Source organism: Hyperolius riggenbachi, chromosome 3 (assembly GCF_040937935.1).
Source record: "Hyperolius riggenbachi isolate aHypRig1 chromosome 3, aHypRig1.pri, whole genome shotgun sequence".
NCBI lineage: Eukaryota > Metazoa > Chordata > Amphibia > Anura > Hyperoliidae > Hyperolius > Hyperolius riggenbachi.
Genome location: NC_090648.1, coordinates 298,080,255 through 298,098,821, shown reverse-complemented (window position 1 = coordinate 298,098,821; position 18,567 = coordinate 298,080,255). Strand labels below are relative to the sequence as shown.

Genomic DNA, 18,567 nt, shown 5'->3' with positions numbered 1-18,567 from the left:
GTGGTGGACCAACCACTCAAAAAAGGACGTGAAACTGTCGCTTGTGGTACAAACAGTTTATTCATATACTCCACGACCAATATTGCAACGCGTTTCACGGGCAAGATCCCGCTTCATCAGGCATTCAAACACGGGAGTAACACACTAAAAATGACAGAGGTATACATAAATCAGAACGCTATAGTGTTGTACAAGTAAACAGAGACATACTGCTATGATCAATTAAAATGCCAGAAATACACATGTATCCGAACGCAATGAGTAGATCACATGAATAATGACATATTGCTGTATAGTATATAACATAGTATATGTATATACACAAAAAGAAACAAAATAAAGTTGCCAAATTCATATTAAGAAAGAAACGAACATAGATAATGTGGCTATAGATGGTGATCTGTTATATTAGACAGTGATTGGTCAGACGGGAGGGCCTGTATGTGTTGATTGGGGATATGGATTATACGACAGTGGGTGTGTTCGTGCGCAGGGAAAACATAGCCAGCAGGGGTAGAATGGGGAGTAAGTTATATATTCTATACACATGGAAAATACTATGCAGGTAGATGGTAGTGGGAGTGATGTGCAGCGGGGGGATGTAGGGGGGATTTTAGATTCTGTGGTGTGGGGGCACGGGGGTATATGCAAAGGACATTGGGGAGGAGGTATACAGTAGAGTAAAAAGTGACAGCACTTACCCAGCGTAGGTCCGTTCTATGTTTGGCACCTCTGTGCGGTGGAGCCTGCGTGGGGCTTCTAAATAGTTCTCTGGGAAGCTGATTGTGGGTGGGCTGGTGGGAGGGGCGTGTGGGGGGCGGCAATAGTGGGGACGGTGCCGGACGTGTTTGGAAAAGTAGAGTAGATGGGGATGGAGTGCATCCAATGAGTGTCAGTGATGGGCGGGGACAAGTGGGAGTAAACATAGCTGGAGCAAATGGGAGGCTGCGTAAGATGAGGCGGCAAATTTAGGGGCCGGAGGCGGGCTAGTAAGCGCAGCAACATCAAAAGGAATGGCGCACGCGTGGAGTGCGTCATCACGTATGATGAGCCCTGCGTGACGCGCTGTGGTCATGACGCGCATGCGTCCCTCAGGGCAGCATGTTGCGTCGGCCATGTTAGTTGAGGGAAAAAATACCCTTATAGTGGTGTGTACAACGGAGGGGGCGAGCGCGGTGTTACTAAGAAAAGTTTTTTGCGCCCCTCATAGAGGGCTTAAGTTCCCAGGAGGTAACTGATAAAAGATGTCGGTGTAAGATATTAATTAATATATAAATGGCACTAAAACTCAGGAAATGTATATTCATTCGTGGGCTACTGCCCTCTAGTGGTTAAACAGCATAAGACATATAAGAAAAAGACAGAAGAAAAACATTTGTCACAATTGGCTGTGAGTTAGAGGGCATTTTGACAAAAAGCTATATATATTTTTACACGTTTTAGTTGTTCATGACGGAGTAAAAACAGGATGAATATGTTATTAATATAAATAGTCACCTCATAATAAAAAATAGTAAAAATGTCTTAATAATAAGAAATAGTAAAAGTATCAATAAACATAGTAAACAATTGTGTATATAAACAAAGAAAAAAAAAAATTTTTGGGATGAATAAACAGAATGTCAGAAACATAAAGGGACATATAATCTTAAAACACATATAGACGTTATTATAAAGGCATTAAGATCCGTATGAGAAAGAGCGAACAAGTTAAAAAGAGAATATTGTTATGACGATTGGATTAGTGGATTTTTTCCAGGATCTCATTGAGACCGTCCGGAACTAGGGTTTTGAGGATTTGAATCCAATACATCTCACGTTTTTTAAGCGAGTCAAAGGAGTCCGGACAGTTATACGGAACGGATTCGATAAATGTGATTCGGAAAAGTGCCGGATTGCTATCGTGGTGGGTGGAAAAGTGGCGTGATACGCTGTGTAGGGGAAATTTGTTTAGGATATTTCTTTTGTGTTGTCCCACCCTGCTTCTTGCTAGCTGTGTGGTTCTACCCACATATTGCAGCTGGCACAGACATGAGATAATGTATATGATGTATTTGGATTCGCAATTGATAAAATTTTTGATTTGGTGTTCTACGTTAGTAACAAAAGAAAAGAAACTGGAGGATGTTTGAACAAACTGGCAGGCTAGGCAAAGAAACAAACGATAATCGCCCCCCCCCAGTCCACCCTCACCACTGTGTCTAAAAGAAGCATCTTTAATTTATCCAGTCACGCCACTTTTCCACCCACCACGATAGCAATCCGGCACTTTTCCGAATCACATTTATCGAATCCGTTCCGTATAACTGTCCGGACTCCTTTGACTCGCTTAAAAAACGTGAGATGTATTGGATTCAAATCCTCAAAACCCTAGTTCCGGACGGTCTCAATGAGATCCTGGAAAAAATCCACTAATCCAATCGTCATAACAATATTCTCTTTTTAACTTGTTCGCTCTTTTTTATACGGATCTTAATGCCTTTATAATAACGTCTATATGTGTTTTAAGATTATATGTCCCTTTATGTTTCTGACATTCTGTTTATTCATCCCAAAAATTTTTTTTTTTTCTTTGTTTATATACACAATTGTTTACTATGTTTATTGATACTTTTACTATTTCTTATTATTAAGACATTTTTACTATTTTTTATTATGAGGTGACTATTTATATTAATAACATATTCATCCTGTTTTTACTCCGTCATGAACAACTAAAACGTGTAAAAATATATATAGCTTTTTGTCAAAATGCCCTCTAACTTACAGCCAATTGTGACAAATGTTTTTCTTCTGTCTTTTTCTTATATGTCTTATGCTGTTTAACCACTAGAGGGCAGTAGCCCACGAATGAATATACATTTTCTGAGTTTTAGTGCCATTTATATATTAATTAATATCTTACACCGACATCTTTTATCAGTTACCTCCTGGGAACTTAAGCCCTCTATGAGAGGCGCAAAAAACTTTTCTTAGTAACACCGCGCTCGCCCCCTCCGTTGTACACACCACTATAAGGGTATTTTTTCCCTCAACTAACATGGCCGACGCAACATGCTGCCCTGAGGGACGCATGCGCGTCATGACCACAGCGCGTCATGCAGGGCTCATCATACGTAATGACGCACTCCACGCGTGCGCCATTCCTTTTGACGTTGCTGCGCTTACTAGCCCGCCTCCGGCCCCTAAATTTGCCGCCTCATCTTACGCAGCCTCCCATTCGCTCCAGCTATGTTTACTCCCACTTGTCCCCGCCCATCACTGACACTCATTGGATGCACTCCATCCCCATCTACTCTACTTTTCCAAACACGTCCGGCACCGTCCCCACTATTGCCGCCCCCCACACGCCCCTCCCACCAGCCCACCCACAATCAGCTTCCCAGAGAACTATTTAGAAGCCCCACGCAGGCTCCACCGCACAGAGGTGCCAAACATAGAACGGACCTACGCTGGGTAAGTGCTGTCACTTTTTACTCTACTGTATACCTCCTCCCCAATGTCCTTTGCATATACCCCCGTGCCCCCACACCACAGAATCTAAAATCCCCCCTACATCCCCCGGCTGCACATCACTCCCACTACCATCTACCTGCATAGTATTTTCCATGTGTATAGAATATATAACTTACTCCCCATTCTACCCCTGCTGGCTATGTTTTCCCTGCGCACGAACACACCCACTGTCGTATAATCCATATCCCCAATCAACCCATACAGGCCCTCCCGTCTGACCAATCACTGTCTAATATAACAGATCACCATCTATAGCCACATTATCTATGTTCGTTTCATTCTTAATATGAATTTGGCAACTTTATTTTGTTTCTTTTTGTGTATATACATATACTATGCTATATACTATACAGCAATATGTCATTATTCATGTGATCTACTCATTGCGTTCGGATACATGTGTATTTCTGGCATTTTAATTGATCATAGCAGTATGTCTCTGTTTACTTGTACAACACTATAGCGTTCTGATTTATGTATACCTCTGTCATTTTTAGTGTGTTACTCCCGTGTTTGAATGCCTGATGAAGCGGGATCTTGCCCGTGAAACGCGTTGCAATATTGGTCGTGGAGTATATGAATAAACTGTTTGTACCACAAGCGACAGTTTCAAGTCCTTTTTTGAGTGGTTGGTCCACCACCGCCACCAAAATATTTTAACCATTTTATTCATTTTTACTCTTTTGCCGCCTCTGTATATCCATTGAGTCAAAATTCTCCACCCTTGGTGGAAGGGTGACCAAACCCTTTTTCTTCTTCTTCAGAGAGCGACATCTTAATCCTGAGTGGGGACAGGTCTAATCTCCCCACCTGCCTATACAGTGGTTGCCTTAGCGGTAACCCGTGTTTGTGAGTATAATACTTACCTACCATTTTTCTCCCCCATCTAATCCAATACATACTACACTATATTGGGCTCTCGGTTTTCCTCTTTCAATAAAATTCATATAGTCTTATTCGGTAAAATCTGGCCATCGTGCTGATATGAAATTCATTGTGATAGTCCGTCCGGTTATTGAGGTATGACCCTTCTCAAGAACTGGGTCCGTTGCACTAGCCATGTCTGATGTCATATTAATCTGTATTTTCTGACAAGTATGAATCTGTTATCCACCTTAATATGACGTGTATCGTTTGTGGGTTACGGCAGTTTGTAAGTTTAAAACCTAAAATCTCTCAGAGGAAATGAACTGCCATTGGTTGGTAATTCAGAGGGGCCGGCATTGCCACACCCCCAAACCAGCTTCATCAAAAGCATATGCGAGGGGCTCTTCCCTCAGTCCTCCACATTCCATCGGTATGAGAGCTGTCTGGTGCTAGCCAGAGGACACATGGCTAGCGGCCATCTTGATCTGCCATCTTGTCTGAACTGAAACAAAGGACATTTTCCGTTTTGCTTGGATTTTAAACTTTGCTGAAACTGAACAAAAGGAACTCTACACGTTTTCCCAGAACGGACATATTTCCACAAACCCTAAGTATTTTCTCTTTTTTTTTAATTTCATACTGGCTATTCATGTTTCAATAATTGTTGATTTTAATAATTGTCTGTATATATTAATTATTTATATTGCCGTGAATAAAAGACTTTATCAAAGTCATTCACTGTTCCGCTACCCTGCTTTTCAACCATACACAGGAACTGATCCCGGGTCTCTGGAGAGACGCTACTACTATTGTTGATATCTAGACAGAATAGAGTGTGTTTAACTGTTTTTATTCGCAGGACTAGTCAGTCAGTCGGGTCCACTGGCCCATACCAGTGGTGGTGGCAGTTATACCCTGAAATCGTGTGTAAGTTGTATTTCCATAACACCACAGGCTCCCTTCTGGTCGGGCTGCTGCCCAAATTTCTGTCGGTTTCTGCGCAAAGATCGCGACCAAAGCTTGCATGGTCTGTGTGCTGAAACCGATTGAAAGGCAATTTGCGGTCTGACCACTAGGGCTCCTGTGACATGCTTGCTAGCGATATTTAGATTCTAGTGATAGGCAGCGAGTGGTAGGTCAATTCAATGACAGGTAGGAAGTGATGGTTAGTTTAAGTGGCAGGCACATAGATATTGGTAGAGTTTAGTGACAGGCAGGTAGTGACTGATTACATATACAGACAGTGATAAATAGATTCTAGTGGCAAACAGTAGGTGAGAAGCAGTAATGGGGATAAGTAGTGAGAGGTAGCAGGTCACAAGTAGTGACAGGCAGTAGCTAACAAGTAGTGACAGTCAGTAAGTGATGAGTAGAGACATAAAGTAGATTTCAAGTAGTTAGCGGGTGATGAGTAGTAGCAGATAGTGGGTGATAAGTAGTGATTGATAGTCAGTGACAAGTACTGGGTGGCAGGCATGGCCCCTGGTGGTAGTGGATGGCTTGGAAGTAACTTGCTGATGGACAGGAGACAGATTTTCATGTCAAAGGTGGCATCTTTCTCTCATCCAGGCTCCTGCCACCCTTCTCCCAAACATCTTCCTTTCGTGAGGGGCAGGACTTCTCTTTTGCAGCCACATGTCAGATTTTTCTGCTCATCAGACCACATTGTCTAGTCATGTGGCAAGGCAGAGAATGAGTGAGGAGGCCCGGCTGAGTTTCCATGGCTTAAAGGGGACACCCCATGGTGGAAAGAGAGAGGGCAACGGAGGGCATCTTGGTCTTGATAAAGCCCCAATGGCGGGGTGAAACGATCGTCGACCGTGATCCTCCAGCACCCCCCATTGCCTTAGGAACACCTTGCTGCTAGTGTGCCTGAAAGATTTGATAAGTATCATGTTGATGTTTTTTACTGCCATGTTTTAACAAGGATTTTTTGAAGTAACGTTTTCAAATTTTATATGCTACAAGTGAGCTCCTGGTTTCTTTTTTTTCTCCCATTTGATGTTACAATTGCACCTATTTTCTACTGGATGTGAAGTTTGTAGTTGATGAATCAGGCAGTGTATCGGTGTGCACTCACTTTTTTGATCTACTTTGGACAGTCAGTGACAAGTACTGAGTGGCAGACATGGCCCCTGGTGATAGTGGATGGCTTGGCAGTAACTGGCTGATGGTCAGGGGACAGATTTTCATGTCAGAGGTGGCATCTTTCTCTCATTTAGGCTCCTGCCACCTTTCTCCCAAACTTCTTCCTTTCGTGAGGGGCAGGACTTCTTTTTTGCAGCCACATGTCAGATTTTTCTGCTCATCTGACCACAATGTCTAGTCATGTGGCAAGGTGGAGAATGATTGAGGAGGCCCAGCTGAGCTTGCATGGCTTAAAGGGGATTCCCCATGGTGGAAAGAGAGAGGGCAACGGAGGGCAATAAGACACTTTATCTTGTATAAATACACCCAGCATTTCCTCAAAAGCATGACAAACTGGGAAAAAATCCTTGCTAAGTACTTGCAATCCATATATGCAGCTGTGTAATATTGTTTTGTTACAGCAGTGGCACAAAATACATAGGTAAAGCTGGGCCCTGGCACAGATTCAGCTCCAGTAGAAAGTGAAAGAAAGTCAACAGCGTACGAATAAAGAAATTAAGCATACAATTGTTGGCTGACTAATTCAGTCTCTGTGACTTGTTACTGAACTTGTCTCTAGTGTGTTGGCTCGACAATCCTTTACCGTAGTCTAAAACTGCAGTCACCACAATCTCTGCAATGCCCTTATTTCCAATATCCCTTTCAATACATTTTTTTATAAATAATAATAATATTTTTAGCTGCACAGGATGAGTTGTAGCCCTATCAACCGATTTTTTGTGTGTGCTGTTAAACTGATATTAAATTACTGATAAAATGACTACCAGGGCAGCAATTTCATTTAGAAAGTTTAGATCCACATTAACATGTTTCTACACCTATATCATATTTTTTCTTTCAGATTTACTGTTCGGGTATGCAGTCAGATAGCCCAAAAGAATATATTACATTGATGAAAGGGGAAGCTGATAACTTTTCGGAAGTCTTTGGATACAGGTATTTTAAGACTTTCGGAAGAATGATGGTAGATATGGTTTAGGAAACAAAACACCCTATAAGCATATAAACACCAAAAAAGTAATACAACATTCAGAATACCCATGCTTACCTTTTTTATCCTGGTTTTGACATCAGAAATGCTTCTTATATCTATATATGGCTATATATTGATGTGTAACCATGCCCCTCCAGTGATGTTTAGCCTTGGCTATGATGTTAGTCAGTTTCCCAAAACATTCTTGGAAGGTCATGTGAAGTCCCTGCTTACTTCACAAAGAGAAAAAAAAAAACATTTCACAGTGAATCACCTTGCCAGCACCAAAGATGTCACCTTCTCTGATCAATTTAAATATAAGGCGTGAGGTAAGATTTTATAATGGGCAAACACTGACTAAACGATTTATGAATGAATACTGTAACCATTAGCAATTTTATTCATGACATTGTATCCAGTAAACATAAACTTTAAGTTTTTACTGTAATTAATTAAGGTGATATGGAACAAAGGAATAGGGGTGAAGGAGTTAATGAGAATTAAATTATTCAGGTTGGTGAGCATAGCGTTGGGTTGTTAATCATTGTCAATAATGAGTGGGGTATCATGATTTCTTGTTGTCATTTTCAATAAAGCAAAATTCTATTAGCCAGACATACTGTACATCTACCAATCAGCAACTATCTATGCAGTCATGCGAAAACTTAATACATCACATATAAAGTTTTTCTCCTTTTTTATGGACCTATGAACATTTTATCTTCATTCAAACTGTATATTACTGTAGAGGATACAACTGGTGAAAATGAAAAAAAAAATAAAATAAAATTTAAATTACCTGGAGTTTTTTCCCCCTTAAATTTAAGTACTGTACAAATATAAAATACCAGCAGTGTAACGCTTGGCGGTGTATCCTCTACAGTCAGCGCGCAATGCACACTCTGACGTAAAGGAAACACACACACAAGACGCAAGCAAGGCATAAAACTATGAATCTCAGGGTATAGTGCGAACGCACTGGTGGAGGAGAGGACTGACTCCAGCAGGAGATGTGGCGCACAGAGCAGGCGTAGCTCCGAGCAACCACAATGACACTTAACAAAGTTTGCTCAGCGCAAAAGCAGCGCTGAGCCTTCTTAACCAGAATTTAGATAGAAAAGGACAGACTGACAGAATGAATGCTTGCTAATCTAGTCACTCCTCAGTGACAGCAAGCATTCACAAACAGGACAGACTGGAACTAGGCAGCCACTCGCGACCGCAGCGATGGCTTAGCTCGCAAGAACAGGACTGAAAGGATTCGCTACTCCTCCACAAGAGATGGCGCAATCCACAAGGCAAGACAAAGGCAGAGCAAGAAACAGGTACAGGAAATACACAAATATATACAGTAATCCGCGTCGCAATATGGAAAATAACAAACGCTCTAGTATGCGTATATATTGGCAATGAACCAATATATGACACAAGAATAGCAAAATAACAAATCTAACTAAGATACGAATATACTGGCGAACCAATATATATGCACGTATCAGGAACTAACTACGGTCCTGAAGGACACACATAAACAAGGACTGTGACAAACGGAATGAACGCTTGCTAATCCAGTCACTCCTCAGTGACAGCAAGCGTTCATACGTAGACAAACAGACAGGAGTGAGATAGTCAATAGCAACCGCAGCTATATGACTAATCTCCAGGAACAGGACTGGAAGGATTCACTGCTCCTCCGCAAGAGCCAGTGCAATCCACACGAGAAACACGAGAACCAGGAACAGAGGCCCAGGAGTAACAGCTTAGAAAGACTGAGACTGAAACTATGACGAGCGGGGAGCACAGCAGGAAGCAACTCTTTATACTGAGGTCATCAAATGGGAGTGGACATGCAAATTCCCACACAAGTGAATGGTAATCAGTCACAAGCTGACAGCAGGAAAAGGCAGACAAAACTATGCAACCTGCATGAAAGGAATTGCAGCTCAGCTGCAACAGGCAATGTTTGAATTCACAAGATCATCTCAAGCTGCCATGAACTGCAGAGCTATTGCAGATGGAATCAACACTTTTAGTGTGAGTGCAAGCAAAGCTATGTAAGCAAATGCATGTAAAGAAATCAGAACTGCTTGGCTGCAGTACCACTGCAGCCAGCATTACATGCTGCAAAAGCGATCATGACAAGCAGTAGTTGTAAAACTTCATCTAAAACTAAAATAAATTAGAACAGTAGGGCGGGAGGGGGTACGTTTATGTTTGTACGCCTTAAAATAACATTGCTGGATTGCAAAAATTTGCTGGATTGTAAAAAGGGTGGAAACAAGTGTGGCATTGTTTTCTACAAAGTGACTGTTATTGTTAAATGAGAGATGTATCAGTATATTAGATATATGTATACTGTGTTTTGCAAAGTGTAAGGTTGAAGTGACTTCTTTAGTATACTAAAATAGGTAATATATGTTGTTGTTGTTGTTTTTTTATTGCAACATCAGTAAAAAAAATATAAATTTTGTATAATTATTACGTTACCCTGGGCCTGATGCATTCAAATACTAGCAAGGGGGTAACACCGGCCACTAACCCATTAGCAGCACATACGTTACTGCGGTAATCCATGCACTGCTATTGTAACGTATGTTACCATACCAGTGCACGCATTACCACACTCGGTGATCCCCCTTCGTTAGTAACCGTTACATTTCTATGCTCTCCCTGCACATGGCAACTTTTCCATACTTTGGTGGATCAGGCCCCTTTTCTCATAACATTTTGAATGTTTAAAGAGAGTCTGAAGCGAGAATAGATCTCGCTTCAGACCTCATAGCTAGCAGGGGCATGTGTGCCCCTGCTAAAATGCCGCTATCCCGCGGCTTAACGGGGGTCCCTGTCCCCCCAAATCCCCTCCGTAATGCGGGGGAGCGCTTCCGCATTGGGGCAGGGCTAACCGCCGCAGCCCTGCCCCACGCGCGTCTGTCAGACGCGTATCTCCGCCTCTCCCCCACCCCTCTCAGTCTTCCTTCACTGAGAGGGGCGGGGGAGAGGCGGCGATGCGCGTCTGATAGACGCGCTGGGAGGCAGGGCTGCAGCCGTTAGCCCTGCCTCCAGGAAGAGGGAAAAAGCGACCAAGTCTGCGACCAAGGTTTGCGGGGGGTGGGTTGGGGGTGAAGGGACCCCCGTTAAGCCGCGGGATAGCGGCGTTTTAGCAGGGGCACATGTGCCCCTGCTATATATGAGAGCTGAAGCGAGATTTAGTCTCGCTTCAGTGTCTCTTTAAGCATATTTTATATTTATGGTACTTATAAGGTTCTAGGATTCAGGTATACTGTTTGTAGTCAGAGCATTTCTGGATAAGCCCATGATCTGAGACAAGCCTACGCACTTTGGGTCCTATGGGAGAAAGGCGCTTTACAAATGTTGCGTTGTCGATTACTATACCTTCTCCGTGAGCTCCTTTCTGCTAATATTCAAATAACTGCTTTATCACAGTGCTTTTCCCCTCAAATCTAAGTTCTAAAATCTATATCTTTGTAGGCTAAAAAATCCATACGAATGTCCATTCAATGGGAGCAGAAAACAAGACTGTGCGTGCAAAAATGATTACCTTGCAGCTGGAGTAACCGTTTTCAGTAAAATAAGATTGGACATCATTTCAATGCAAATTAAAAGTGAGTATGCAAGTATAAAATTACATTGTAAGAAAATGGAGTGTTCTCCTGCTTTTATTTTATTGTTGCATTCTTGTAATTTTAGAGACTTCTAATGATGCCTATATAGCAGATTTATACCATGTTAATGAACGTTAAGGTAAATTGCATAGGAACAACTTCTGAAATGTGAGGCTCCACTTGTGTATCTGAGAACAGAGCCCCTTGAAACATTGCAACTAGAAAAGCATTGCTGAATTTTTGAGTTGGGTGAGCAGGGAATGTTAGGGCTGGGGGTAAATGTTAGATGCGTATCAAATTTAAAAGAAAGAATGTCCATAGTAATGCCTGTCCATATTGGAATGTTGGATTATACAATATACACCTTGAAGTGTCAAAAAGGTCGAGATCTGGGCATATTAATATCCCATAGGTGCAGATTACAACTAAATCTATTATTGTATAAAAATAGTTTTTTGTTTTTTTTTAATAATTTAACTGTATTCTTTTTTGAATCCCTTTTATTTCAGCTACAGATCTTATGTTTGCTCGGACTATTCTTGGTAGAGCTGTCCCATATGCCACCGCCGGTGACTGCTACAGTGCTGCTAAGTGTCCGCAGGTAAGCTCATATTTCTTATGGTTTTCACCATCAAAATGTATTGCGAGTAAAAGCAAAATTTACGGTAACTTGAACACACTAAAAGCGAATTATTTTGTGTATGTATATTTGTTTCTTCTAGGATGTACAGTATTTGTAAAGATATTTTATTTGTTTTAATTTTCTTACTAAGGGACTTACCACTAGAGATGGCCCGAATGGTTCGAGGCGAACGGTTCCTGGCGAACTTCGGTGGTTCGGCGGTTCGATTCACCTCCTATACTACATCATTAGGGTCAACTTTGACCCTCTACATCACAGTCAGCAGGCACAATGTAGCCAATCAGGCTACACTCCCTCCTGGAGGCCCTCCCCCCCCCCCCCCCCCCCCTTGTAAAAGGCAGGCAGCGTCAGGCTTTTCACTCACTCGTGTGCCTGCAGTCATTAGAGAAGGGATAGCTGCTGTGCAGAGACCTATAGGGAAAGCTTTGTTAGGCTATTGTAGGCTTGTTAGCTTGCTCCTTGCTGATTCTTATTGCTAAAAAAGCACCCCTCAACAGCTCTTTTGAGAGCTAATCTTGTTCTTGTGATCTATTTTTTTTGTTGTGTGGCCCACTTGCATTATATACAGCCCTGTCAGTCAGTCACAGCTGGCCTTTGGCCCCCTGGTGGTATAATTACTACTGTGCCAGGTGCACATTATAATACCCATCACTGCATATGCCTACCTGTTGTTCACAGTCCACCCACCTACCTACGTGAACGCACGCAGTATCACTGTGCCTGTCCGGTACCTGTCTGTGTGTGACAGGTGCACATTGTAATACCCATCACTGCATATACCTACCTGTTGTTCACAGTGCACCCAGTGTAATATACCACTCCGGGCATACCTGTTAACTGCACCTGTGTGACTGACTGCACATTGTATTAGTCAAGTCAGTGCATACCTTTCACTTCATCCCCCCCCCCCCCAATATGGACAAAAATGAAAGGCAGAGGCAGGCCACCTGGCGGATCTGTTTGAGGTCGCGCTGTCGTGATTTCGTGCGACCCTCGACCAAAGTACAGTGTTCAGAAGAAGGCACGTGCCATCAACCCCCAATATTGTCAGGACATAGTTGACTATTTAACACAGAACGCCTCATCTTTCTCAGCTTCTGCACGGAAGCATGACATATCTTCCTCCTCCTGCTCTGATTCTGGCACCCCACTTAACACTCAGTCGGCTGCCACCACCAAAGTGCCATCACCCCAGGGCTCAGAGGTGTGGAAATTTTTTTGTGTGTCTGCCTCAGATGAGAGCAATGCCATCTGTACTCTTTGCCACTGAAAATTGAGCCGTGGAAAGACCAAGATCCGCGTAGGGACAGCTACCTTACGAAGGCACATGATTACAAAGCACAAACTGCAATGGGATGACCACCTGAGGTAAAAGGCGATACCTAAAGTGTACCGTGATGTTGAAAGGCAAGTGGTGACATCTCTGGCACACAGCGTTGGGTCAAGGGTCCATCTGACTATGGATGCCTGGTCTGCAAAGCACGCTCAGGCCTGCCCGAAGACTAAGTCAGTACCCACACACAGCATCTCTGCCTGAACGCCCTGTGACTGCCTGCCCCAAGACTAAGTCACTCCCCATACAGCATCTCTGCCCGCAGGCTGGTTGACTGCCCTCTTCCGCCACCACCAACAGGGTTCAGGACTCCAGGTGGATTCCTGAATTTTGAAGGCCGTTGCTAGCAGCGGCCACTATACTACTTTTTCTGGTGCGTGTACATGCCTGACTAATTTTTCTGGCTGCACTGCAGCTGCAACAACAAAACAAAAGGCATGTACATGTGTTAAATCCCCTTCATGATCATTACCTTGCCTCAGTGAAGGGGCTTGCGTATCACAATGAAGCAATGACCGACGGCTATATGAGTGTCTCGGGGGGCACACCCACGATAATAAGGTCGTTGCTTCATTGTGGATAGACCAAATTTGATCAGCTGGACAGACACTGTTGTTCTATCATTGAGCTACCACAGCCCGGCGACCATATAGGCTTGAAAACCGCCACGGCCTGCACTCTCGCCATGGTGCGCCCCAGTCCGGCACGGCCGTCCCAACACAAACTGCTGTTTGCGGTGCGTTACACAGTGAGTTTGGTGTGTCAGTGTGAAGCAGTACTCTAATTACACTCCCTGATTGATGTATACCCATGCAAGATGTTTTAAAGCACTTTAGGCCTGCAATTTAGCATTCAATGTGATTTCTGCCATTAAAACGCTGCTTTGCATCAAATCCAGATTTTCCCGGGGACTTTTGGCATCTATCCCACTCATCCATGCAAAAACTCAGATGTTAGACCCCTTGAAACCTCCTTTGCATCACTTTTGTGGCCAGTGTAAGTGTTTCTAGTTTTCAAAGTTCGCCTCCCCATTGAAGTCTATTGCGGTTCGCGAAAGTTCGCCTCGTGAACCAAACTTTTGCGGAAGTTTGTGGTTCACGAACCGAAAAACCGTTGCAGCACAGAAGTGTGGACAAGCACCATAGAATTGTATGGGCAGTGAGTTGGCATGCAGAATTGTACTGCAATGCAACAGATATAGTGTGCGAGGGCCCTTAGTGCAACCTTGCCGTTTTCCCCACATAAGTATACACGTATGTATTTGAGATGTTTTTATATCTTCACAGCTGGGATTTCGGAAGCTAAGCCACGACCCGGAAGTACTTCCTGGGTTGCAGCTTAGCTCCTGATTGGAGGAAGCTTTCAGAGATGGGGAGGCAATGCAATAGAGGAGGGGGGGGGGGAATGTGGAGGGAGATGGAGGAGCAGAGATTGACAAATACCAGGTAAATAGCAGACCAGCGACAGGCAGATTGTCGCTAGCCTGGTGCTATTTCCCGGGGGGTTAGCAGAGCCGTGGGGGGGGGGGGGGGGGGGACTGGCAGTGCACCAGAAGGACACAGAGGCATGTCATTGTGCAGAGAACATGCCTCTGTGTCCTTTTACCTTTAGTAAAATCACCTTGGGTTCTCTTTAACAGCGAATACTATGGGCTGTAGTGATTTTTTTTTTTTTTACTGAGATTTATGGAAGTGGCTTCATACTTGTGCCAATAAATACTCTGGGGATCTGGCTTGTCACAGGCACTAATTGGCAATATACAATACCAAATATGGCACTGATCATGTATTGCATTGTCTATTTCTAAAAAGTCACTGAAATGGAAGTATGTAGTCTCTCTCCTTGCAGTGCTGCTGGGTCCCGGTTTGAATCCCTGCCACGACACTATCTGTACAGAGTTTGTACGTTTATCCCGTGTCTGTGTGGGTTTCCTCTGGGCATTCCAGTTTCCTCCCACATCCCCAAAAACATACAGATAAGTAAATTGGGCAGCACGGTGGCATAGTGGTTAGCACACATGCCTTGCAGCTCTGGGTCCCCACTTCATATCCCAGCCAGGGCACTATCTGCACGGTCAAGAGTATGTTCTCGCCGTGTCTGTCTGGGTTTCCTCCAGGCACTCTGGTTTCCTTCCACATCCCAAAAACATACAGATGAGTTAATTGGCTTCCTCCTAAATTGGTCCTACACTGTACATTTTACGATACATACATAGACATAGGACTATGGTAGGGATTAGATTGTAAGCTCCTCTGAGGACCAGTTAAGTGATAAGACGATATATACTCAGTACAGCGCTGTGGAAGATGTTGCCTCTATATCACATGTAACAAACTCCAGGCCTGTAGGGCCAGATCCATGCCAGTGTTTAGCATGGACTGAGAAAGAGAGGAAGGTGTTCTACCTGATGGACCACACCTTTCCTGATTCAACCCCATCAATTCACTTGAGCTGTATCAAAAATGTGTGAGGATCTCGGCCCTCGTAGGACCGGTTTGACATCCCTGCTCTATATAGATGCTAAATAATAATACTATGTACTCTTTGTTATTTTTTAATCCAAAAGAGCAAAAGTGTGTGCACACCAATAGACTGCCCAACACTGACTTATAAACTTGACCAAGCTGTGCAACTTCCGGTTAGAAACAGATACAAATAGTATACAATCCACTTTAAAGATAGATGGACCAGGAGCAACTCACTTGTAGTCTAAAAAACTTCAACACTTTAATCATCAATCTTCTTAAAAGCAGCAGACAATATGGCAGTAAAAAATCAGATAATACTTATCACGTTCAAAGAGTCAGCATTGCAGCGTTTCAGTGAAGTCATGAAGAGGCGCGGAGGAGAAGTGGTTATTTTCCCTGTGTATGGTCTCTGTGGTGAGTCCTAAAACAAACCTGGAATACCCAACATCATTCTGGTACAACATTAAAGTCACGGCGTGTTAACATTAGTCTCATGGAAATCTTGGCAACCTCTTGCTAAAATCAATCACATCTTCTGCCTTAAAACAAATGTATTTTATGTTTTTATTTAGATTTATGCAAGCAATCACAAATACCTTTAAGTCTATATAACATTCATATAAATGCAATATTAAAAAATCGCACTTAACTTCTATTTAAGGGGCAGTTCAGCATCAATCTTACAGGAACAGGTTTTCGAATATCAGAGGCCACAAAATGGATTGCTCAAGGAAACTACGCAACTGCTAATGTACACAAATCACAGGTGGGTTTAAGCCAACAACAGTCTGGAAAAAACAGTTGTGACTGAGTAAAACACATTCATCGTAAGAACAGAATGTAACTAAAATGCATAGGGCTACATTTGCAAATGGTAAACCATTGTGATCACAGATTGACAATTTAAATTACACTGGTCTCACATGGGTGCTGGTATGACCCTCAATGGCACATTGGGAATTCACAATGTGAGTCTCAGCCATCGCTATGCTTCTGCTGATGGCTGCACTGATCAGCAGCTAACAGACCCGTGTTCAGGACAGATGGGGTTAGTCTTCCCCAATTAGTTCCTGTGGTTGGGATGGGGGGGGGGGGGGTGTTTAGAGGTATATTGCGGACTAGTGGCCATGCTCCCTATTTCCAGTGTCGAGCCTCCAATGGGATGATCTCCCCGGCTGGCCTAATTGGGGAGCTTGTTTCTCCTATTCAGAGCAGTGCTGAGCAAATGGCTCTGGTGATAGGATGGCTGTGATGACTAGGAGTTTCCCTTTCAATGTGGTATAAAGATGGGGGCGTGCCGAATACCCTTAGCAGGAAATAGAGACCATGCCAAGGCGGGGGACGTGGCATGACCAAACACTGACCGTTTTGCATACAGGTAATTACTGTTTGTAGGCTAACATTTATTTAAAGAGAAACCATAACCAAGAATTAAACTTCATCCCAATCACTAGCTGGTACCCCCTTTCCAATGAGAAATCTATTCCTTTTCTCAAACAGATCATCAGGGGGCTCTGTATGGCTGATTTTGTTGTTAAACCCCTCCCACAGTGTGATGTCAGCGCCTCACAACTCTGAGGTCCTGACATCACACTGTGGGAGTTTTGTTGCCTTGTGGGAAATATTAGCTGTTTCCATCTGACAAAAAAGCAAGCAGCATCTCCTTCCACTATCACCTGCCAGCAGTAAAAATGTCACCATGTGGTAAATGTCTGAATGTAAATCAGGGAAAGGAAAGATTTTACAATGAGCAAACACTGACTAAATCATTAATACATAATTATTGTAAAAATTAAGCACTTTTTTTATTATATTATTTTCTCTGGAGTTCCACTTTACTGGAGGACCACAGTGTTAAACCCCCCTAAAGACCAAGCCATCTTTCATGAAAAGGCCACTGCAGCTTTAAGGCCTCGCTGCAGGGCCGCACAACTCAGCACACAAGTGATTTCCCCCCCCCCCCCTTTTCTCCCCACCAACAGACCAACAGAAAGCTGATCGCTCCCCCAATGTTTATTTATTTTTTGCCAAATATTTCTTTATTTTTTTAATAAAATTTGTGTATTTCTTTAAATTTTTTTCCCTCCCCTGGTCAGCTAATTACAGCAATCGGCTGTGATAGGTTCCAGCCTATCACAGCGGATTGCTTCTGTGTGCCCCAGGGGGACAGCAATGTCACAGTACAGCGCTGCAATCTAAGGCAGCGCTGTACTAAGTAAAAAGTTGGCGGTTTCAGTGTCTAACAGTCTCCTAGCCGCTGGGAGACTGAAGGCAGAGCGGAGTTCCGCCTCCCAAGCGGAGATCTCCTGCAAAACAGGCCCGCAGGACCTTACACCGATCGGCGTTAGGTGGTCCTGAGGCTGCCGCCGCGGCCATGCCCGTCGGCGTGACGCGGCCAGCTAGTAGTTAAAGAGAAACTGTGACCAAGAATTAAACTTCATCCCAATCAGTAGCTGATACCCCCTTTTACATGAGAAATCTATTTCTTTTTTTACAAACGGATCATCAGGGGGGCTCTGCATGGCTGATATTGTAGTGAAACCCCTGCCACAGGAAACTGTGGAGTGAGGACCATGGTTTCCTGTCTGTGAACCTCATTGCATTGTCGGAAATAGCTGTTTACAGCTGTTTTCAACTGCCAAAAAAGCAAGCAGCAGCTACTTCCAGTGACATCACCTGGCAGCAGTAAAAATGTCACTATGTGATAAATGTCAGAATGACTAAATCATTTATACATAATTACTGTATTGTGAAAATGAAGCCCTTTTTTTTAATACATTATTTTCACTGGAGTTCCTCTTTAAAGGACATCCGAGGTGAAAATAAACTGATGAGAAAAACAATTGTATCTATCCTCCTTCTCTTATAAATTACTTTTTTTTAGATATCCCACAGTTTTACTTTATATTTAAATTTAGTTTTTAAGTTTTTACTGTTTCATCGTTTCTGCTCAATGACACCTTCATTGAAGAAAGCTAGAGCTCAAATCTATGAAT

At 43.2% G+C, this 18,567-nt stretch overlaps 1 protein-coding gene across 4 annotated transcripts in view; it reads left to right on the top strand.

The window, feature by feature from the left end:
* The window catches only part of ADAMTS20 (ADAM metallopeptidase with thrombospondin type 1 motif 20), a 229,355-nt gene that overhangs the window by 194,785 nt on the left and 16,003 nt on the right, over window positions 1–18,567 (top strand). For all 4 annotated transcript variants that reach the window (XR_011030416.1, XR_011030417.1, XM_068276563.1 and 1 more), the window contains 4 exons: window positions 7,373–7,467; window positions 10,994–11,127; window positions 11,637–11,728; window positions 16,233–16,337. Coding sequence is in view for 2 of the 4 variants with exons in the window: in XM_068276563.1 (XP_068132664.1) it covers window positions 7,373–7,467; window positions 10,994–11,127; window positions 11,637–11,728; window positions 16,233–16,337 (426 nt within the window). In the remaining 2 variants the exon portion in view is untranslated. The remainder of the gene's footprint in view (window positions 1–7,372; window positions 7,468–10,993; window positions 11,128–11,636; window positions 11,729–16,232; window positions 16,338–18,567) is intronic.